The 22,863-nt window shown below is 41.3% G+C and overlaps 8 protein-coding genes across 8 annotated transcripts; 3 read left to right on the top strand and 5 right to left on the bottom strand.

Annotated features, from left to right (window-relative positions):
- Window positions 1–278: 278 nt before the first annotated feature.
- On the top strand, window positions 279–3,033 carry SS1G_05107 (hypothetical protein; the record flags this gene model as incomplete). The annotated part of the gene is made up of 3 exons (XM_001593629.1): window positions 279–359; window positions 490–2,908; window positions 2,978–3,033. 3 exons carry the CDS (start codon window positions 279–281, stop codon window positions 3,031–3,033), a joined length of 2,556 nt encoding a protein of 851 aa, XP_001593679.1.
- A 1,530-nt stretch (window positions 3,034–4,563) lies between these two features.
- Window positions 4,564–5,827, bottom strand: SS1G_05106 (predicted protein; the record flags this gene model as incomplete). Its single annotated transcript, XM_001593628.1, has 2 exons — window positions 4,564–5,683; window positions 5,802–5,827. The coding sequence occupies 2 exons, from the start codon at window positions 5,825–5,827 to the stop codon at window positions 4,564–4,566; spliced, it is 1,146 nt and encodes a 381-aa protein (XP_001593678.1).
- Window positions 5,828–6,773: 946 nt separating this feature from the next.
- On the bottom strand, window positions 6,774–7,754 carry SS1G_05105 (hypothetical protein; the record flags this gene model as incomplete). Its single annotated transcript, XM_001593627.1, has 3 exons — window positions 6,774–6,843; window positions 6,905–7,652; window positions 7,706–7,754. The coding sequence occupies 3 exons, from the start codon at window positions 7,752–7,754 to the stop codon at window positions 6,774–6,776; spliced, it is 867 nt and encodes a 288-aa protein (XP_001593677.1).
- Window positions 7,755–10,258: 2,504 nt separating this feature from the next.
- Window positions 10,259–11,512, top strand: SS1G_05104 (predicted protein; the record flags this gene model as incomplete). The annotated part of the gene is made up of 4 exons (XM_001593626.1): window positions 10,259–10,295; window positions 10,706–11,069; window positions 11,123–11,184; window positions 11,238–11,512. 4 exons carry the CDS (start codon window positions 10,259–10,261, stop codon window positions 11,510–11,512), a joined length of 738 nt encoding a protein of 245 aa, XP_001593676.1.
- Window positions 11,513–15,212: 3,700 nt separating this feature from the next.
- Window positions 15,213–15,732, bottom strand: SS1G_05103 (hypothetical protein; the record flags this gene model as incomplete). The annotated part of the gene is made up of 3 exons (XM_001593625.1): window positions 15,213–15,263; window positions 15,344–15,499; window positions 15,628–15,732. The coding sequence occupies 3 exons, from the start codon at window positions 15,730–15,732 to the stop codon at window positions 15,213–15,215; spliced, it is 312 nt and encodes a 103-aa protein (XP_001593675.1).
- Window positions 15,733–17,087: 1,355 nt separating this feature from the next.
- SS1G_05102 (hypothetical protein) lies at window positions 17,088–17,834 on the top strand (the record flags this gene model as incomplete). Its single annotated transcript, XM_001593624.1, has 1 exon — window positions 17,088–17,834. One exon carries the CDS (start codon window positions 17,088–17,090, stop codon window positions 17,832–17,834), a length of 747 nt encoding a protein of 248 aa, XP_001593674.1.
- A 479-nt stretch (window positions 17,835–18,313) lies between these two features.
- Window positions 18,314–19,523, bottom strand: SS1G_05101 (hypothetical protein; the record flags this gene model as incomplete). The annotated part of the gene is made up of 2 exons (XM_001593623.1): window positions 18,314–19,069; window positions 19,128–19,523. The coding sequence occupies 2 exons, from the start codon at window positions 19,521–19,523 to the stop codon at window positions 18,314–18,316; spliced, it is 1,152 nt and encodes a 383-aa protein (XP_001593673.1).
- Window positions 19,524–20,392: 869 nt separating this feature from the next.
- On the bottom strand, window positions 20,393–22,863 carry SS1G_05100 (hypothetical protein; the record flags this gene model as incomplete). Its single annotated transcript, XM_001593622.1, has 2 exons — window positions 20,393–22,707; window positions 22,755–22,863. The coding sequence occupies 2 exons, from the start codon at window positions 22,861–22,863 to the stop codon at window positions 20,393–20,395; spliced, it is 2,424 nt and encodes an 807-aa protein (XP_001593672.1).

Genomic DNA, 22,863 nt, shown 5'->3' with positions numbered 1-22,863 from the left:
GAAAACTGAGTTCCAACCCCAAAATTTAATACCATTTTGATCTTGGGTTTATTTTCACTTCACATCACCCCCCCTTCAACCATACATTCTTCAAATCTCCCCCGCCTTGCATGAGATAACTCTCGGATCCAAACATTTGTTTTGGCATGGAATTGAATCGGATTCCTCTTTCATAAGCTCTGCAAAAAGAGCTATAAAGAAGGAAAGAGTTTGAGTTCCTCAACAAAATTTACTTTGAATACTTCTCCCCTCCAAATCGATTTTACCCCCACCCAATCATGTTGGCACTTCGATCTAGAGCAGCTGTTGTTGCTAGAAGAGCACGCACTGCTACTAGCAAATTCCCTTCCTCTTCGACCGTGAGATCTCTCCCACAAAGCTACCACCGCCGTAGCTCTTTCGTCCAGACGACAATACTCTGCGCCCGCTACAGATAGTTTCTCAACTCGTTCGACTGTGGTACAACTCCTCAGTAACATTGGTTCCAAGCGTGAAGTTCAGCAATATCTCTCCCATTTCAGTTCTGTGTCTTCGCAACAATTCGCCGTTATCAAGGTTGGTGGTGCCATCATCACCGAACATCTCGAATCTCTTACATCGGCCCTTGCATTCCTCAACCATGTGGGTTTATTCCCCGTTGTTGTTCATGGCGCCGGACCACAATTGAATAAGTTATTGGAGGATGCTGGTGTGGAGCCACAATTCGAAGAGGGCATTCGTGTTACAGATGGAAAGACATTGGCAGTTGCGCGAAAACTGTTTTTGGAGGAGAACTTGAAGTTGGTGGAGAAATTGGAGGAGATGGGAGTTAGAGCCAGACCAATTACTTCTGGTGTTTTCGGTGCAGATTACTTGGATAAGGAGAAATACAATTTGGTTGGGAAAATCAACAAGGTCAACAAAGGTCCAATTGAGGCTGCTATCAATGCCGGATGCTTGCCAATTTTGACTTCTATGGCTGAGACTCTTGAGGGTCAAGTCTTGAATGTCAATGCTGATGTTGCTGCTGGAGAACTTGCCAGGGAATTACAACCATTGAAGATTGTTTACTTATCAGAGAAGGGAGGACTCTTCAATGCGGATACTAACGAGAAGATTTCGGCCATCAACCTCGATGAGGAATATGATTCTTTGATGTCACAATGGTGGTGTAGATATGGTACAAGATTAAAGATCAAGGAGACCAAACAATTGCTTGATCTCCTCCCAAGATCTTCCAGCGTTGCTATTATTCACCCAGCGGATCTTCAAAAAGAATTGTTCACAGATACCGGAGCAGGAACTTTAATTAGAAGAGGAAACAAGTTAACCACCGCCAGCTCCCTTTCTGATTTTGAGGATATCCCAAAATTAAAGGATGTTCTCGTACGCGATCGTGAGGGTTTGGATGCCCGAGCTACTGTTGACAGATATGTTGACGGTCTCAAGAACAAGGAATTCAAGGCTTATTTTGATGAGCCTATGGATGCTCTTGCAATTGTTCTCCCTCCAAAGTCGCCGAGTTCCCTTTCCAACTTGGCCACCTTTACTATTACCAAGGCTGGATGGTTGACCAATGTTGCTGATAATGTCTTTGCTGCTATCAAGAAGGATCACTCTAAATTGGTCTGGACTGTTAAGGAAGACGATGAGAATTTGACTTGGTTCTTTGATAAGGCTGATGGAAGTTTGTCTAAGGATGGAGAGGTTATGTTCTGGTACGGAATCACAGATGGCAATGAAGTCAAGGACCTCATGACTGAATTCGTCACTCATGGTAGATCTATGCTTGGTGATGCTAACCTAGAAGCACGACTTCACCGTGCGGCTAGAGCAGCTACTGGAATGAGTGCTGCTATGGCAGGTCAAGGTGCTATCAAGCAACAAGCTAGAGCTTTCTCTACTTCTGCTCGTAGACCTGCGGTGAAATCTACCCGGGCTTCGCACTTTATGATCTCAGGACGAGGATATGCTACAACAACCAATCCTAACCCTCCTTTTGGCAAGCAAAACTCATCTAATACTCAGCCAGCTAAGGTTGCTTTGATCGGTGCTAGAGGTTATACTGGACAAGCTTTGATTAGCCTCCTTAATGCTCACCCAAATATGGATCTCAGACATGTCTCATCAAGAGAACTTGCAGGTCAAAAATTGAAGGGTTATGAAAAGAGAGATATCACATATGAAAACCTTTCTCCAGAAGATGTTCGCAGAATGGAAGAAAAGGGAGAGATTGACTGTTGGGTTATGGCACTACCAAATGGTGTTTGCAAGCCTTTCGTTGATGCTGTCAACGAGGGTAAGGGTCCTCAAAATAGTGTCATTGTTGACCTTTCTGCCGATTACCGATTTGATAGCAAATGGACATATGGTCTTCCAGAGTTAGTCAGCAGATCTGACATCGCTAAGGCCACTCGGATTTCCAACCCAGGTTGTTATGCTACAGCAGCTCAACTTGGAATTGCTCCATTGGTACCTTTCCTTGGTGGTCAACCAACTGTCTTTGGTGTATCAGGTTATTCTGGAGCCGGTACCAAGCCATCCCCAAAGAATGATGTCGAGAACCTTACTGGTAACATCATTCCTTACTCTCTCACAGACCACATCCACGAACGTGAAATTAGCACTCAGTTAGGTGTTGAAGTTGCCTTTATTCCACACGTAGCAGTCTGGTTCCAGGGTATCCATCATTCAATTTCTATTCCTTTGAAGGAGAAAATGACTAGTAGAGATATTAGAAATCTTTATCAAGAACGATATGCGGGAGAGAAATTGGTCAAGATTACAGGTGAAGCGCCAAGTGTTAAGAATATTAGTGGAAAGCACGGAGTAGAAATTGGTGGTTTTGGAGTACATAGTAGTGGTAAGAGAGTGGTTGTTTGTGCTACGATTGATAATTTATTAAAGGGAGCTGCGACACAATGTTTGCGTGAGTTTTATCTTTTCATTCATGCTTTGAATTGAGATGGAAGAATTGAAAGCTAACATGTGACAATAGAAAACATGAACCTCGCATTAGGATTCGCGGAATATGAAGGCATCCCACTTGAATAAATGCAGAAGCCCAAGTCCTTTGAGCAAATGCATACAGGTAGTTTGAATTCCGTGTGTTTTTGCGCCCGAAGATTGAAAGTTGATGAAGGAGGAAAGGGAAAGAAGGAGGGAAGGGAAAGGAGAAGGGTGAAGGGAGAGGGTGAATTTTGATATCAAATCTGCGGAGGTGAAGTAGAAAAGGAAGAAGTGTGGATGAATGCGTTGTATATAGGGAAATTAGGCGAGGATGTGCTTGAAAGAGCCGATGATTAGGAGTAGTTTAGTGGGGAGAAATGGTAGGCTACATATGTTTGCTAGGAGGTTGAATAGCTTGTATGGAATTGTCGCGAGGGAGAGAAGGAGATAAGTAGTAATGGAGTTAGTTGTAAATACCATTGATTGTCTGCTGTTTAGTTGATATTCTTTCATTCATTCATTCGTATCATCAATATCTTTGAACATCTCCCTTAAATACGCTTTTATTTTAGTTTAGTTTAGTTTATGTGAGATGAGATGTGGTAGTGAGTCATTGGATAGATTATTTTGGCTGAAGCAGAAAGAAAAGAGTTAATAATTATAATTATATATATATATATATATATAATAATTACTAATTAATTAACCCAGGATATCAATATTTCAAGAGTATTGTTACATATAAATAAAACTTACAAGATTCAAAACCAATGTGACGGAAATCCCTGCTTTCCTCCCACCCTTATTATATAAGAAACCTCAGGTACATTAACCATGTCCACACATGATACGATTACTCGAGATTAGTATGCGATTTAGGTGACCTGAGGATCAGATCCGGACAAGTACTAGGTATCAATGGTTATCGGTAAAGTAAGATCATTGGAGGAATAAATATGACTTCTTTTTGCCTGGCCATTGCGGCTAGGCCATTCATTTGTGTATATATAGAGTAGCTATCCCCATCTACAGGTGCTCTTCACCTGTAGATTCTAAGTTAAATACAATTGCTGGTCTATAAACACCCTTTTGGTCACAACCAAACGAACAAACGAATACTTCATCTAAAATTAAAATCAAGTGATTCTCTAATTTTAAACTTCAATTTCTGCCACTCACGGATCACGACTCATTTTTGAAAGATCTAGAGATTACATATGATAATTTCAAATATAATATCCTTTTCCCAATAACAATAATAATAATAATAATAATAATAATATTTATCTTCTTTCCTGTTTTATCTATCTATCTAATGCTGTGGTACTTAACTATAAAGTCCTCAACGCTATTACAAGAATTTGCAAAAACAAAATCCTCATTTTTATTTCTGTTCCTGTTTTTATTTCTCCTGAACGATTGCAAGAAGGTTACCTACGAAATTTGAGAAAATTGTCGCTTTTTTCAAGTCAATTCGATACCCAATATCGCGTTGTCTAAGGAGTAAGACTGGACCAGAACTAGACTTCGGATTTATACTTTCGAAATTCCTCGCTCCTCAACTACGTATACTTCAGCAATAAGCTATCCCCTGAGACCAACCCCCACACCCCTCCCCCCCCGCCCGCCGTACCCTCACCAATCCACATCCACCCGCGTACTCGAGCTCCTATCATGCATCCGCACATTCGATTTCGAAGAGCGCGAAGCCGCAGGAAATGCCAACGAGACGGATACAGGACCACGGCGCATATCCTCTGCCGACTCAATAATAAACTCCATAACCCTACCACCAAACTCATAAAGCTGCTCTCCATATTTTCTCTTTCCATGTAATTTACCTTTCTCATCTTCCCAATAAACAGCCCTAAAGGGATATTCCAACGCATCGTACTCACTAACCTTCCATCTAAAATCTCTGAAATCCCTCCAGGTTTCCTCGTCAAATTGACATTCTTGCGTTAAATGAACCAGATCCCCTAATTGCGGAACCATGGCCACATCATGCAACGTATCAAGTTGATCTAATGTCCCATGCAAATACAAACGCATAGAACCCCATCGTCCCCCAGAATGATATTTCGCCGCGGCCAAAACATCAAATAATTCATTCCTAGAAAGCGAGCTTAAATTTTCCGCCGCAAATTCATCTCGTATGCATATTTCGAATTTAAGATTCATCCGCGCGATATTTCGCGGCGTTTGTGAGCGACAGAAACTATACCATGCTTGTTCCCTCGTCATATATTTAATCCCTGTTGTATGTCTTGAAGGGATACGAGACTTGGCATATCGATTTTTAAACGTGACGTGCGAGCCTGAAACGGTTTTATGTTTGACGACTCTCTTCCAACGATGATCGATTTTTAACACGAATACGGTTTGTGAGGGGTTGAAATAGCCGTATGGAAATGCGTTGATGAGATCGGGTCTTTTTTTGGCCCAGGCTTTTACTTCTTTGCGGAGGCCTTTGGTGCTGAGTCGGAGGGCGTGGAAGGAATCGATGGTTGAGGGACTGATTTCTATTTCTGTGGTTGAGGCTATGAGTTCGTCGAAGATGGTCCAGCGTAATTCTAGGGGGATTCGTAAGAAGGGTGGTAGTTTCACGATATTGTTCTTGCGGTCTGAGGGGAGACGATGAGCTCGAGGGTGTTTAGATGGTTGTTTGTAGGATAATGTAACTTGTGATTTTTGCTGGGGGGTTGACTCGCTATCGGTCTCTTGGTTGGTGTGTTCAACTTCAAGGATTGAGAATCTAGATATAAAATTTAGAATTTGAAGTTCAAAATTTATGAATGGGTTCTTTGAACACGAAAGGGCATTTCCATATGTAGATCCAACGAAACATAGAGCAATACTCAACAAAAACATACCTATTTTCAAACACAAGCTGCTCCATCATAACAATCTCTGATCTACACAAATAATTCCAATCAGCAATTAATCGCACAACATTCTTTCTTTCTTTCTTTCTACATTCCCTCGAAATGGACAACAGGAGGACTAACTTACATACCTAAGTATTATAAAATGAATAATAAAACAAATGTATAAGAATGTAATCCTAGTATGTATTCTTGCTGTTACATTTCTATTGTGGTATGTAGGATGTTGTAATTTCCTAATCTTAGAACGAATAGGTAATTAAGAAGTAACATTAATGTTAAGGTTAACTCGATATTGAGTATTCGTTTCTGAGATGATCTTGCTGGGAAAGAGGAAAGAGGAAAGAACGAATGAAAGTGATTAGGTGGATTTTCATGTTGGGGAAGGGAGGGATTTGAGTATGGTTTTATGCTTGAGTAGTTGGGGATTGTAGATAGGTGTTTAGGAAAAGGGTTGAATGGCTTTAGGATTTAATGGCGATGTTATCTAAGAGAATGGGAAAATGGTATACGAAGGACGGTTCGAGAATTAATGGAGTTTTAGGATCTGCTGGATATTATAAATCAATGATATACTTATTATCACTCACATCAATAGATAGTTTCAAGTAACTTCCATGCATAGTTTCAACATCTCGTAGTGAAAGGACATCCATAAACTTCACAAGATAATCTTACAATCACACAACACAATAATAAGACCAAAGAATTATCATATAGCAATTAATATCATTTCATAAATCATAAAATCCATGCTTAGCAATAGGAAAATCCTTTTTACTACCACACCCTTTCCACCAACCTATCCATCCATCCATCCAACATACGCAAAATAGAAAACCCTAACCCATTAGACAATCGGTGTGAAGAGAGAAAAAACCCCCGTGACGCGGGTATGCCCAATCTTCGGGTATCGCAAATTAATGCCGCGTGAAGCAAGGGTATCATGATGCATGTGATTTACTGGTATGTCTTATTTCCTCCAAAAGTTTTGGAACCATCGAGATCAGCGTCGACTCTTGGGTCAGCCCTGTGAGAGAATTATTAGTATATATTTTTTAAAATGTCGATAAAAGATGGAAAGAGCTTACTTGTTCATCATATCACTGTTGTGTGGACCTGCAGTATTCTGAGCAGTTCCTGAACCTGGAGTAGCGTGGGAACCAGAAACTCCAAATGCAGAGTGTCCGGTAGAAGCTCCATGACGGTTTCCAGTGCTGCTCAAATCGCTGTCGACTCTTGGGTCAGCAGCATTGGCGAGGTTGGAGTTGTGAGGACCAGCATTGCTACTGTGGGACATTCCTCCACTGAAGCCAGTTCCGCCAACAGTGTTGCCAGCGGTTGTGCCTTGGTGGTGGTGAGTACCGGTTGATCCGACACCAGAGCCATATGTGTCTTGGGTACCGTAGCCGCTGGAGGTCTTGTTAGGAATACGGTTTCCATCTAAATCGGAATCGACACGTGGATCAGCCGCATTGGCAAGAGAGGAGCCGTGAGGTCCATGAGAACCCTCAGCGTGGCCAGTGTTGGAAGTTCCTGGAATGTGTGTTCCAGTGGTGTGTGTACCAGAGTGAGTACCAGTATGAGTACCAGTGTGGGAACCGGTGTGTGCACCTGTAGTACCATATGATGTATCTTGAGTGCCATAGCCGCCAGAGGTCTTGTTAGGAAGACGGTTTCCGTCTAGGTCGGAGTCGACCCGTGGGTCGGCAGCATTAGCCATAGACGAGGAATGAGGTCCATGGGAACCTTCAGCATAGCCAGTACGGGCTGCACCACCTGTGTTGGTTGTGCCAGTTGTATTGGTCGTGCCAGTTGTGCTATGGTCCTTGTTTCCACCTGAAATTGTTAGTGATGCTAGATAGGATTTGAGAAGATGGGGTTGTGCATACCGACGTGGAGGGCGTCCTTAACCTTTTGCATGGTAGATTCTCCGGTCATTTTGAATATGGTATTGATTGATTGAAGATTTGAAGTAAAGTGTTTAAGGTAGAAAGTTTATTGTGATTTGATTTGTTTTGAATGTATTATTCTTGAGTTGTTTGTTGATATGGAAGAGGGAAAAGAGAGGATATAGGAGGTAGCAAGCAATCCTTATATAAAAAACCACAAGACCTCAATTGCTTCATAACCTGTGTGAACGAAGAGGCGAATAAACCTGTTTGTGACGTCATGTATGAATAGCATGGTAAAATTCCAATAAAGAATTCACTTTCTCCTTTGAAGGGAAATGGAATTGTAAGACCGATATCATGGCTGGCGTCATAACATGAAAATCAACGAATAGAAGTATGCAGGTAGACAAATCCATCTGTTCCTGATTTCCCTTACCCCGCAGATCCCATCCACATCCATTAGCCAGACAGGTTTTCTGTAAGGGGCCAAGACAAATTGATTAACTGTTGTAAGTTGTAACCTATGGAGTCAATGGATTCCTTTAGCCGAACAGGCCCATATGTAGCCGCAAGAAAGGAAGAGCACCAAAGCAGGTAGGTAGGTTAGAGGTGAGTATCTGGGTAGTGCATGCTTCAAAGTTCACATATGGTGAAATCTGCCTTGGTTACTTCACGTATCGTATTCTTGTTATCCATCCTGCAAATGATCAATGATCTATGATCCGCACCAAAGAGTACGTACACCCTCTGGGGAAAAATCCCACGAACCATGAAACCATGAAACTCCACTGTAAATGCCAACCTAATCTAAAGTCGTCATAGCTGTGGCGCAAAGAGCTAACGTCATTGACCTTTTGTGGCTGTAAGGCGGACCAATCAATTATGCAGATCTGTTGATCAAATACCAGGTTCACTAGAACTTGTGGCTACCGGAAAAAAGAAAAATAAAAACCGGTTTCTGTGGCGGTGCAATTCCGAAATATGCTTAATTTATGCAAACGTTCACACCGGTCACCCCACTCGCAGCTCGACGTTCAAACTTTGTGCGAATTTTTCCGGACAAAGCATGACGTTTGAGTTGAATGAAAGGGAATCGAATCAAGCATCTCCATGTACAGTGCATATCCACTGGTGACCTTGCGAGCGCAATTCCGCCATGTAAGATTATGATGTTGGCAATTGCATCATATCTTTGCCTGCACGGAGGAGACTTACATCTTACATCTCGCACGTGAATAAGTACCGTCTCAATAGCTTCAAGGTGATTCTTAAGTAGAATTGTTTAGTAATACTGCTGCAAAGTCTACAAAACATCTGCCAGCCAAGCTAGTTTCACAATAGCCCACTTCGATACTGGAAAAAAGGTAAATGTTTTCATCACGTGATGATGTCGTTTCATGTTGAGTTGCAATGACCCAATCTTGTTTCACTGATGGCTGCCATCTAGATCTTTCGTGATTCTTTTCATTCTCTTCTATGTAGAAAGTGTTCATCCCTATATTGAAGCTTGTCCAGAAGAGGATATTTTTACGAATGATTCAATCTAAACACTTGTCCAAGCACACAGATGCGACTTGCTTTCCTTGATCATTATTCAGTCAAATTGTTCTTGGGATGGTGTTCAAATTGATTAGTCACCAAGATGTAAAGGTTAGAAGTCGCAAGTTTGTGGATCTTCACCAATTTTCGCAGCATTGCCTGATTGGTGCACAAAGTTAAGGCAACATCGTTGGGAGATGTGAAGATTAGTTCACTATATCTCTATGCCAAATACGAAGCCTCGTTTGCCCTTTTGCCCTTTTGCCCTTTTGCCCTTTTGCCCTTTTGCCCTTTTGCCCTTTTGCCCTTTTTCCCTTTTTCCCTTTTTCCCTTTGCTATCTCTTATGTGTAATTATCGGCATAATCAACAAAATATAGCTCATATCAACTCTAGCTGGCAGCGATGCGGATCTCTTTCTTTCGAGCCTCCTAGCCAGATGTTATTCCAAGATTCCGAATAGACTCAGCGGTCTTCGCGAGCTATTTTTATCTTTATTTCTCCGTGATGGCTAGTATTCTTAATACCTCAGTAATTCAACATGGACTTTCACATTGAGGTCTTAATTTGCTAATTTCTTTTCATATCTATTTTCGTGGGGAAATATTAATCCGAGAACTGCATAGTTACGCTCAGACATTCGCAACGACCACCGTCTCAAGCTATATTCGTCTGGTCATTGTCTAGAAATGGAAATTTAGCACTACCTAAGGTTTCTTAAGTAAGAACAGCCTTATGAATTTTCCTTGGCTGCTTTAGCTGTTTCATAAGGAGTTTGGTATAGAAGTCTATTTTACCTCACACCTTCGAGGAACCACCCTAAATTGTTGGCAAAGATTAACACTACCTCTAAGTACAATTAAATTCCCATACTATTGGTAGCTACAAACTGATCTTATTGTAATATTCTTTCCTTGTCCAACTATCATGGTTGCTTGATTCGTCACGCTTGAACTGATATATGTATTGCCAAAAATTATTATTCCTTAATTCTCTGATAAACTCTTTTCCTCATGGAGTTGATGGGTAATGTTGAGGATATTTCCATAGGTATGTGTCTCCAGAGCGGTGTTTTTGTACACAACACTAAATAGTTTTAGCTTCACGAATACTTTTAATATGTTGGCCTCTATACGCAATATCTGGAATATTAATAATGCTGAGATTGATCGCTAAAATGAAGATCCATATCCCATTTGCTCTGGAGGACCTTTTGGTTATACTTGCTATGGTGTGTATTCATTATATTCTTCTAATCATTCACTGACATGTCAAAAAGATTTTTGGAATCTGTCATATATCACTCAATACATGGGGAATAGGTTTTGGAATAGGAAGACATGTTGTATTCCTCACTGAATCCCAAACTGCGATGGCTTTAAAAGCTGAATTTATCAGTCAACCTTTTGGTGAGTGTCCCAAAGATAAACACAGTTGATCTATGACTAAGTTATCCGTAGGTGTTATATCACCGACACTCGGCAGGATATCATTCGCTGTCCACCTTACACGATTGCTAGGACACAGCCAGAATATTAGACGATTCCTCTATTTCCTCATTGCTCAAAACGCCTTGATAAATCTTCTGGCACTCATACTCCTCTTCTTTCAGTGTCCCAACATCTCCTATAATTGGGATCGTGTTGGATATAAAGACCAATGTTGGAGTGTCAAGACTGAAGCAGCAATTGGTTATTTTCAAGGATCATCCAGTTCCTTGACGGATCTCGCTCTCACAATTCTACCAGTCGCAATGGTTTTGAATCTACACATCCAATTACATTTGAAGTTCCTCTTGTCATTTCTCCTAGGAGTGAGTCTTTTGTAAGTTTTCACCTATCGATAACTTAAAGAATGCCTTGGCTGATATATCTTAGCGCTTTCATCGCCGCTGTCATCAGAACCTATTGCACAATGGGCGACAACAAAGATCCCACCTGTGAGTTCCAAACCCCACATCTTCACAGTATTCCATCTAATTCATAAAACCAGTCAACACGGTGAACTTTATCGTATGGTGCGCAGTAGAAAACTGCACCGTCATCATAACATCCTCAATACCCTTCCTCCGGCCACTTTTCCGACCAGCTCCCAAACCATACATTGAAGTAAAACGTCATCCGAATCCAGTCGTTTTGCGTCACAAATCAATAGAATATAGAAGCTCGATGGAGATACTCGCAGGATCGGAAAATAGACAGGTGGAAATAGATGATAAGGAGGATAAAGGGAGCATTTTTCAGGTTGAAACTCATTCGCTTGTGTAGGATTGGTATTAGATTGGGGAAATTATAAGGAGTTTTTTTGGGGTTGGGGGCGGGGAAGGGGGGGGATATATATGATTAGATGATTTATGATTGATTTAGAGCTGGGGGAAGGTCGTGGGACGGGATTTGATGGGGTATGGCGTAAGGTTCTTTTTTGTCTATCGACAGAGTGGAGTTACTCGATATACTGTACGCGCAGTAGTGTCCATTGCCGTTTGAAAGTTTCGACAGCACAGGATCAGTTTTTTATTTCCCTACCCCAGATGGATTCTTGATATCTAGATTCTTCTTTTTCAATATGAAAAGTACTATTTCATCAATCTCTGGATCCGGAGGCGCCAAATTCGCGATGTTATAAAACTTATAAATATAATTTAAATAGCATTAAATATGAAAAATATGAAAAATAATCCTGGAGTTTAGGACTTTAATTGTATGATTAAGTAGGATTTTGATTTTTCGTGGATTGATTCATTCATCCTTCAAGGAGTAAGGATTCAGAGAATAGCGTTTAACATTCAATGGCTGTCTTGCTTTGAGAATAGTACGTAGTAAGGAGCAGTTGAGTTCTACTGTTTTTGAGCGAGTTTAAGCCATTATAGCTAGCTACATTTATTATAATTGGAATACACTAAATTATAATCAAATCGATATTATTTTTATTAATATTTTCTTGACGGTTTTTATTTCTGAAATTATGTATATAAAATTATACAATAAATTACAAGTATTCCCCCAGAAATCTTTTCATAATTCTTTGTTTTCATGATTTATCTAAGGAAGTTCTTGGAATTATTATTATCATTTTCATAATCAGTATTATTCTTTTCCTTTGACTCAAGATAGGATTTTGAGGTTTTAGGATGAGGGCGATAAACTAGTCTATCAATTTGATCACTTGAAAGGAGGATGAGTTGAGTTGAGTTGTTTTTACCTGATATTATAATTATAGAGAGGATTGTTTATCTATAGGCTTAAGAGAATTTTGAGCTAGAGAGAGGATGATCAATAATTAATCATCTTGTATATTGATAGTGAAAAGCTGAGTTGGTAGATAATTATGGATTAATAATAAATTTATAATTTTAATAGATGTTAATTCGACATCATTAATCAATTAGTCGAAGAGGAGTTTTCAACGAATCTAACTGCTGTTATGTTAGTGTACTATATTTCGCGGCAAGGAATTTAGTTAATTGGATATAAGTATATTTGTATACTAATTCATCGTAAGCTCATGTATTTATTGGTTCACTCGTGTTTAAATTCGTCTGGTAGTTTATATAGTTTTCTCCTTCTAACCAGTTACTGAAATATTAGTACAAAAATATGATTTCTCCTAAATGTTTCTCCTCGGGAACCAGGATTCTTTTCGATAGTAAGACCAAAATGAGAGTGCTCTTGTATCTGTAATAATGATATAGACAGCTGATATCTTTACAGGTTTATATATACTTGTATACTATTGATCTTGGTCACTCTATCCACAATCATTGAGTAACTTTAAAAGTACGATTTCTATTTCAGCTTTAATTTGGAGCTGAATTCGAGTTTTGATCAGAGAGAGTTGAGGAATCAGGATATCAAGAAGTTTCTTTTCTGTTGTAATTTTAAGGTGACCATGATAACTCATTAACATTCCTATAATACGAAAAGTCTTTCCCTCAATACCTCATCTCAATTTTTTAAACACATGAAATGCTCCGACACCTAATAGTTATAATATTAGATTTGCTGGCACCTTTCTCACACGAAGGTCAAAATGCCACCATTAATATGAAAAGCGCCATTCAATCTATTCACAAGCTATGCCAGGTATAGATACAACCCAAAATATATTTTACTACAGCCAGCGAACGTATTAACCTACGCGAACCTTGACTCTGAAGACTTCTTGGTTATTGACCGAGCAGAATATCAGTAATTTTGTAATTCCAGCTTGTCAGATGCTTGCAATATGTATGATGCTGTTGGTTGATATATGTTTAAGTGAAGATTGTTCTTTTCTTGATTTCGATGTTAAGGTTAATGTAAGATGTCAATATTCACAAACACTTCAATCTAACGTTCGGTACATCACATGACCAGTCCCACACCGGCAGTCGTAAGGTTACAACAAAAGCCGGTAAGGTTAATTAGTGATACCATACAACACCAACCAAAACCACAAGTAAGAAAAAAAACCCCTTGCTACTTACATTCCCATGGCCAGTGATATGGGTAACCTAGAATTTTTCTCCGGCAGTGAAACACGTTCACCTACCTATTCTACCTACAAATCTAGAACATTAACCAAGGATCCGGAGTACAGAAGTGGATACCGGTACATTTCTCTTAGTAACCAAAGACATATTCCGAACCCCAGCAATAAAATTCCAAAGTGGTTCACCCAGTTCTCATACGTAGCGGTAAGACAAGAATCCCCCTCAAAAAATGGGATGATTTAAGGTTAAGGTTATGCTTCTTCGGGGTCCACGAACTATCGACCTTGATGGATTTTCTCTGGAATGTTTTATTTTTATTAATACCTAGGTGGGTTACTGGGGATGTGTTGGGGGGGGGGGGAGGGGGGGATTACCTAATTGAAATGGTTGCGTCGATAGGGATGCTTTGCAATTGAGGGGTTTATATGTTGTTGGATATGTATGTGGGTTTATGGGGAATTGGGAAATTTAGGGTTGTTAATCTATTGTTCTCGAATGTTACTGTTGAAAGTTGTAGGTCTATTAAGATCTGTATGTTACGAAGAGAGTCGACTTCATGTCAAAACTTAATATTATAACCTCAATAACTGGTAAATTAGCACATACGGATGATTACTTTCGGAGCGGTCACTAAAAGCTCACATGTGACCAATTTTCTACCATGTTTATGATCTCAAGGAGTTTATGACTATGATACCAATATCTTAGTAAATTAGTCCTCATTTTTAGGAAGGATTTCTCCTAGAAAACCATTCCTGAATTTCTTTCAACGGTAGAGCACGTCTTGCCATCAGCTCGGCTAATGGCTCAGTCATCTCATTTAACTCATATACTCACCCTACTTGCCTTTATATAGCGGTACTTAAGACTACATAGAACTAATGATAATTATATTTAATCGCACCTAATCATGTCTTCGATTTCCATTCAATAATAGCCAGTATACGTAATACCCAGCTATAGCAACCTCGATCCAAGAAAATCCGACCAATTTAGAACTTGGGAGATGTGATACTGAGAGTTAGACACTTCTAAAGAATCCAACAAGTGAGATTTTGATATATTAGGGATCTGGAGGCTGGTTGTAAGTCTTAGATGTTATTATCAACTTTAATTTCTGTGTTTTAATAACTTAACAGGTGATGGATGGTAAATACAGAAGGCCAGTCTTCAGAGCGTCAAGAATACGAGGTGAGCACTAGACAACGATTTCCTCTCAGTTAGGAGAATTCAACTTGCAAAATTTTAATACATCTTCACGAATATATTCAGAGTTGGTTTGAGTTTGTTTCAAGTTTCCATGGCTACCATACTGAATTATCAATTAGATCATCCGACCAATGCATCCTGCGATAAAATCTTCCAAATCCCTTCTCCCTTTGAACATATATTCACAAAAGTCCTCCACAAAAGCGCGTTAAGATATAATTTGAATGAAAACTCCACTTCTCCAGCCGGCCAACACATATCATGTCTCCCATTTCCGATATGTGCGTCTAGTTTGCCAAGGATAAGCCTGCTCCCTTTTGCTTGCAGTAGTATGACCACTATTTATCATGTTAGTTTTTGTTCTTTATAATCTTGTCACGAGATTATTTGTGCTTGAGAAGAGGGTGGGAAAACTTACTTCGTCACCACCCATGTGCCATCCGTTGGTGTGGCAATGGGGAATGTCGACTGTGTCCATGTAGCAGTCTGGACATTTGTCCCATTGCTTGTTACCCGTGTTTCTGTTCTTGTAGGCAGTGCATGCATCTTGAGTAGCTTTGCTGTTGTATACATACTAAATGGTTGATTAGTATTGATATATGATGGGAAGTGTTTGGGGAGTGGAGAGTAAGCAATGGAGTGGGAGATAGAAGAGCAATACGCGTGTTATTTGAGAAGAAGATATAGAAATGGGGAACATACACCGTCTCCCTTGAGATCTGCGCAAATACCGAATTTATGGAGGTCAGCTACTGAGAAGCCGACGAGGGAAAGGAGAGCAACGGTTTTGAGGAGTATGGAAACCATGATGATGTTTGAATATTGTAAATGAATGAATGTGTGAGATAGATATGAGAATTGAGGATCTGGTTGAGGAGAATAGGTAGCTATTGATGGATTGATGGAAAGAGAAAGAATGAATGACTGATGTTTGGAGCTTCTAGACTGTGGTATATATAAATATGACAAGACTGATATAACTATGACCCAGAGATACTGATATCCTATTAGTCACAACCTTGTTGTGTCTCTGTAGACAATCTAATCTGAAATCTACAGAGGCATGACGGTGAAGAGATCAACATACTCTATCTGCCATCGTATCAACCAAAGTTTAAAGTGCCAAGAGACTGGAGAAATGTTGGAACAATCTCGGTGGCGTTTTCCCGAAATGACTTTGGATGATCATTTACGGGTGTTCGCATCCTTAAGCCTTGGATCCAGTGCCCTATGAGGCTGTTCAAGCGCCAATCATCCCGCAAAATGCTATCTTTGGGTACACTAATGGCGCTTGCGCGTGAAGGTTTAAGGTTCAAGGTTCCATGGCATGACATAAATTTGAAATTGCGATTTACCTGTCACTATTGAAATTGGTCGTCGAACCTTAACTCTAAATATGACGGAAGCAAAGAAACGGTGATGCTTGTCATAATGTCATGTCATTGTCATGTCATGTCATATTCTCCGGAGTCCGTAATCTGGTTGAGAAGCACTTACACCGTTTAAGCCATTAGTCAAACCAAAACTATTTTAGAACTCAAAGGGGAAGGATCGCTCGCTTTTATTTCTCAATGCGGCCACCCGCTTAATTTTGATTCAAATTTTGGTCACATGCCAAGAGAGCAACAACCTTGTTCGCATGGCAGAACTAAGAGCCTCATCAATAATTGAGTTCTATAAGCCCTCGAATCCCCACGTGCAAGGAGTGATTAATTAAACCTCGCATTTATGGTTATATTTCGGACGGTTTCGAGAAAAAGCTTATTCCCACCCGAATGAATGTCATCGAATATCATTGGTCTGTTGGAGGTCACATTGATAATGAGTGGTGATTATTCAAGGCATTGGAGATACCAAAGGATAAGTGATTGCCTTATCTCTTTTGACGATCATCCCAACCTTGAGGCTGGTATGGTTGATTGTTCCAAGTGGACTAGGATGTTCAATAAGTGAGTCGTCTTGGGGAGAGGCTCGGGTTGCCCTCTGGAGTGAAGAAGTATATGAAGTCTTCGATTTCTCGTCCAAAGAATTTCGAAACATCATCCAATCTCAGTCTCTCCTTCTATCCTATCGCTTATTCTTTAAGTCATCTTATCTCAGTCTCTCTTTCTACTCCATTGACTTCCTCTTAAGCCCACATTTCATACACCAAGAACTTCAAGATGCTTATTACCTCTTTCCTTACCAGCCTCTTGATGGGCTCTTCCATGGTCGCAGCGGCAGTTGTTCCCCGGGAAATCGACGAATCCAAGATCCTTCTCTTTGGCGTCGATGGCCGAACAGAAGTCATGGATAAGGCTGAATTCATGGCTCTCCATGAGGCAGACCTCACCGCTGCACCTGGTCCCCTCGAACTCTCTGAGCGATCATTGAACGAGACCATAGAAATGGAAATCGAGGCAGCCCAGCTCTCCAAACGTGGCTGCAAGTCTTATTCCATCGTCAGACCAAACCCCGATCAGAAGTTCTTGAACTGGGACGTGCGCATGTCCGATATTCTTCATGCAACAGACCGTGATGCCACTCTCGGCGTCACCAAAGGTCACAGCATTGCAAATGCTATCGGCGTCTCTATCAGTATGACTCAGACACTTATCGAAAGTGTCCTGTCAGCAACCTATGGTATTACCTACACAGAGACTTGGACCAACACCTATACCACTGCCTACACCTTCACTGTACCAAAGGGCAAATATGGAGTTGTCGTCTCAAACCCTTGGACCACCAGAAGATCCGGAAATATTGATATTGGATGTATTGGTGTCCGCGGCCAGAAATCTACTTACCAAGCCGATAGCTACGAAAGTAACGATTACCAAGGATTGAGCTGGGTTTCTGGCACCATCAGTCTTTGCACCTCCGACAGCCATTCAATCCACTACTGCATCGGTAACGGATATCACAATTAGGAGGGAGATGGGATTCTTCTGTTGGAATGGTATTTAATGCTAAGGCATCTCTCCTGGAGCTTTTTACCACATTTGAGTGTATGGTTTGGAAAGAAAGGTGCGGATTTGGTAGTTTGTTTGTAGATTAAATAGTTTGGATAATGCAAGGATCGATGAAGGACTAATAACAATACTTTGTGTCAACTTTCATTCTCTTACCACCGTGCATTCTCTCTCAACGTAACTGTGTAAACTTTGTAGAAACCCATCCCAAAGAATGACGAGAGTCCAGTATACACCAAGCAATTCACCCTAACACCATATTGCGCCACTAAGAGTCCTACAGGAACTAGGACGGCCCAAGTAGAGTCTATCATAAATCCAGCAATCCCAACTTTGAAGGGACTCAAATGTGAACCATAAAGACCTCCAACCAACTCCATGCCTATATACATAAATAACACCATTTCACCCAACCCAAAATATCTATCTAATCGTGATCATGAAAAATGTAATCCTTCCTCGTTGAATGCAAATAGCAATCTGAGAAAGTCGTTCTCATCGCATTTCCCGGCACGTGTATCCGCCAACTCAGTTACATCCTCCAGAACTTTGCGTATTTTTTCTCGAACAAGCTCTGCCACCCGGGTCTTGGGTACTTTGCTTTTAGTTTTAGGCTTGTTGGTTCCTTTAAGCTCCTGGAAGAAAGATGGCGCTTCATCCTCGAATCCATCCTCGCCTTTATCGGTATCCATGTTTCCTCCCCACTCATCTTCTCCTTCCTCAGCGATTGGCGCATCATCCAGATCCATATCCTCGTCCTCGTCATCAACTGGAGTCTCGTCGAGAGCGATATTGTTTGTTGAACAATAAACTCGATAGTTCCTCTCACACATTGCAAGTACCTGCTTCATTCCCAACCAACTAGCCCTCATAGTTCTATTCTTTCTTACGAAACATATTCTCAACATACCATCCCATTCTTCCCAACTGACCCCTGGACGCTCTTTGCCTGTTTTGGGTTCGATCCGCACCACAGAGGATTCGACCTGTGGGGGTGGTCTGAAGTTATTTTTACCAACCTTCATTATGTGTGTGATCTTGGCGAAGAACTGCGCATTGACAGACAACCTACAGTAGAGTGAATCACCAGGGCGGGCAGTAAGACGGAGAGCGAATTCGCGTTGAAACATGAGAACACTGCATCGGGGAGGGTTTGGCAAGGACAGCAGTTTGAAGACAAGTGGTGACGAAATCTGTCGACCATTAGAATTTCACCCCATAAGCACAGGAAGAAAATAGACAGCCACATACCTGATAAGGAGTATTGCTAATGCACACATCGAAATGTGGCAGTTCTGTCTTTATGACATCGCCCAAGAGAACCTCCAATCTTTTCTGTTCCGGCTTCCCCTGCACTCTCTTTGTGACTTCTGCAGCCATTCTAGGGTCCACTTCCACAGCTATAACTTTCTTTGCGCTTTCCAATATCCTTACTGTTAAATTTCCTGTACCTGGACCGACTTCGAGTACTGTATCCGTAGGTTTGAGGTTCGCCTTCTTCACGATAGCTTCTGCCACTCCAGGATTTTTAAGGATATGTTGTCCATAATCTTTATTGTGCTTGAACGAATTGGTCAATGCAGCAGCTTTTTCGTAAGGTGTGCCAGCAGCGGCAGTATTGCGCTTGCTAGTCTTTAGTTTGGGCATGTTGGAAGTTGGTGGTGAGGGGAAGATATTTAGATTCAGAATTCTGGATAAAATAAAAATTATTTTTCTCCGGGGTCGCCTAGATTGTCTTATCGGACTGATAACAGTCACGTGATGTGGAGAAGATGGACCGTGCCTCAGAGGAATCTAAGCATCTTTTCACTGCTTCTCCCAGCTCGCTTTTCCACAAATTAGGCGAAGTGAAGTTATTTTATATGACACACAGAACTTTCATTTTATGATAGTTATGATAGTTCTTTTCATCTACAATAATATCTTCGCTATCGACTAGATAAATTTCCTTGGACAGAGACTTGCTACTTATGCCTACTGAGTAGTCTTTAGAAGGATTGGTAGACTTAGGGTTAACCAAGCAGACCCGAGAAATGTAATGGTGCTCATTAGCCAATGATTCATGAAGTATGATGTTAAGTTTGCTAGGTTTGTTTCACAAACTGTTTGAACCATTTCTACCTCAAATAGACATATTAGCACTTAATTGCAAGTCACCCTGATTTATATCACACTAGAGATAGGTGATATGGCGGCAAGCACTAAGTCTAGCTCGGTGTCCTTGGACTTCCGTCTACGATTCTACTATTCAAAGGCATCGCTACCCTCGACTTACTTTTAAAAGATCGCGAGTTTATTAGTTCGGAAGAATGAGGATCCTAAAATGTTCTTGAAATTTGATCCATTTGTTCTTCCATACAACATGCAGCGAAAATTTCAAGGAGATTGCTATAACGAAGGACCTTTAATCCATCTATCCTCATGTCCAGAGATTCATAACTTCATTCGTCCAAATAACCCATTTAGCCTATACTCTATTTAAACTCCGTCCAAATACCTGCAACAAAGAAAGTTGATTATTCCATGGCGACGTCCTTGTCCCCTGCCAAATCCTCCGAAAGTCCATCCGAGATGGGGTCCCAAGTCCTCGCACTTCTTGGCCACATTCTCTTGTACAAACTAACTCCCACAGCATCTTGAGGATTGATCTTGCCATCGAATGTAGCCTTGAAATATCCATGGGTACCCAAGCTCTCCTTGATGAAGCCACTTCTTCCTCTCTTAGTCCACAATTGAAGTGCTTTGAACCATTCGACATCTTCACGATTAAAGAACATGTAGCGGACAGTAACGAGTCTCTTGTGAATTTTGTAAGGGTGTCCAGTTAAAATGATACGTTTAGCAATAATTCGAGAGGTAGAAGGTGGCAATGATGTGCCAGTACCAATTAAAAGAAGAGGTGCGGAAGATGGTGCAGTCTCAGAAGGTCTTTTGAAGAAAACAGTTGGTATGGAGCCCCATGAAAGGGGACCGATAAAGGAGGCGACAGTCGATTGACCAGGGTGAAGGAATCGATCAAATTTGTGAACGTCATTAGGAGTGTTGCCACCTTGAGAGAAAAGGGGGTTGACAACGAAGCGGCGAGGTCCGCACTGCACAATCATCTCGTCCTTGGATTTGATGGGCGATGGATAGTCTGAGCTGAGAGTGAAGTTGATGTTTAAAACAGCCCGTTTGTGCTCGTGACGGAGGAGTGAGAATGCGCTTAGAGGCTGAGAAGCATTGTACGTTGATTGCAACGAAGTGGGTACGTTGCGAAGGTGAATATGAACTCGAGTTCCTGCAGCTACTCCACCGACCAAGGCCTCACGAGTGACTTGACTACGAGATGATTTGTAGTCAGACACTTGAAGTAGACGTCTCCAATCTTCTGGCTCATATGCTCTGTCTTCAGCTTCCTCCCATGGACTAGTGCGCAGACTCTTTAGACCACGAAATTTAGCAAGACGTTCACGTGCTAAAACATTCGGGTGAAGCTCGATTTCATCCGGAAATTCACGATCTTCTGCTGCCTCGTCCGTTTTACGGCCTCTGAACGCGGCTAGTTGTTCCGCCTCGGCTTCATCATCTGGATTAGGGTCCAAAAACATTTCTGATTGTGGGTATTCTGATGGCGCAGCTTCTGTAGGCTCTCTTGGCGCAAACCCTTCGGCTCCGTCTTGAGGGAGGGCTGGAGTATCCATCGTCATTTCTTCTTCAAAGTCTTCCATATCAGAGCCCGAATCCGAGAAATGGTCTCCGAGGAACCATGCTGATTGATAGTTGGAAGTACCTTTGGGAAGTCGTTTTGGTACAGCCGGTAGATGTGTCTCATCATCAGAGAAGTAGTGGTGATCATCAAGAAGTACTCCCCGCTTTTCCGTTGGGGCTACCGACATGGTGGCATCCTCATCGTCCTCCATAATCACCTCCTCAGGTGCAAGTTCTGCAAGATCATCCCGATCTTCACCTGGTGTTTCAAGGATGATCTCATTATTAGATTCATCCGTAGCCATTTCATCCGTGCGTCTCTTTTTGGAGGCCAATGGTGCAGCCGTTATCTTCTCGATCTGGAAATCGCCCCAGTCGCCAACTGAGATTAATCTATCTGCTTTCAATCCCTTGCCTCTGACAAAACCAGTCAGTACCACATTTTCCTGTTCGTTCGTTGGCCATTGAACTTCATCAATAAGCATCCAACTTCTTTCTTCTCTCCATCGAATTCCTTTCGGGGCCAATGTGCACAATGATCTCATGAGATTGGCACATTCTTGCCTCGAGTCTAGGTTGTGCACCTTTTCTTGATCTGGATGAAAATGCTGAACGTAGGATTTGAGTGAAGAAAGAACCCCTGATCTCAGTTTGGGTGGCTCAATTTTATCCAGTCCTTGAACGACTGTCAAAGTAGTCGACAATCCTTGGCTTTCAACACTGCGGATAATGAGTTCCCCTAACTCATCCACTTCTTGTTCTGCTGACATGATGAAAACTACAAAGTCTGCCACTCTACTGGCATTCATGCAGCTGAATAACTCCTTCTTGGTAATAACGTATTGAACTTTCTGCTTGAATCTGTCGATATCGGCACGGATAATTCCTTCTTCTGGCACATCAATCTCAACGTCCAAACTACCTGTTAAACTTCGTACTGCGGCTGCAGCATTTGCGTCATCGCATAGTGGAACGAGAGCGACAATTCTTGGTGCGCCATCGCGACCTTGAAAAACATTCAAATCCCTTTGATGTTCCTTATGTTTTGTATTTTGCTTTTGGCGGGCTTGATTCCGACGGTCAAATTTTGACATTAGTTGCTGGTGAGGAGATTTTCGATGACTTAAATCTTGGACCTTGCCTGCGAAAATTAGTATTTCTCCATTTTATGAAGGAAAATGCGCTGACCTTTTGACAATTCCTTCAATGCACCTTTCGAAGCTTTTCTTGATTTGAATGCTTTATGAGTTGTTTTTGTTGTACTCCTATGGGAGTGTCCAGTAGGAGTTGGAGCCAT

The sequence above is a fragment of the Sclerotinia sclerotiorum genome, genomic scaffold, assembly GCF_000146945.2.
Source record: "Sclerotinia sclerotiorum 1980 UF-70 scaffold_6 genomic scaffold, whole genome shotgun sequence".
Lineage (NCBI taxonomy): Eukaryota > Fungi > Ascomycota > Leotiomycetes > Helotiales > Sclerotiniaceae > Sclerotinia > Sclerotinia sclerotiorum.
The sequence above is the reverse complement of the archived record's forward strand: the minus strand, read 5'-3'. Positions and strand labels throughout refer to the sequence as shown.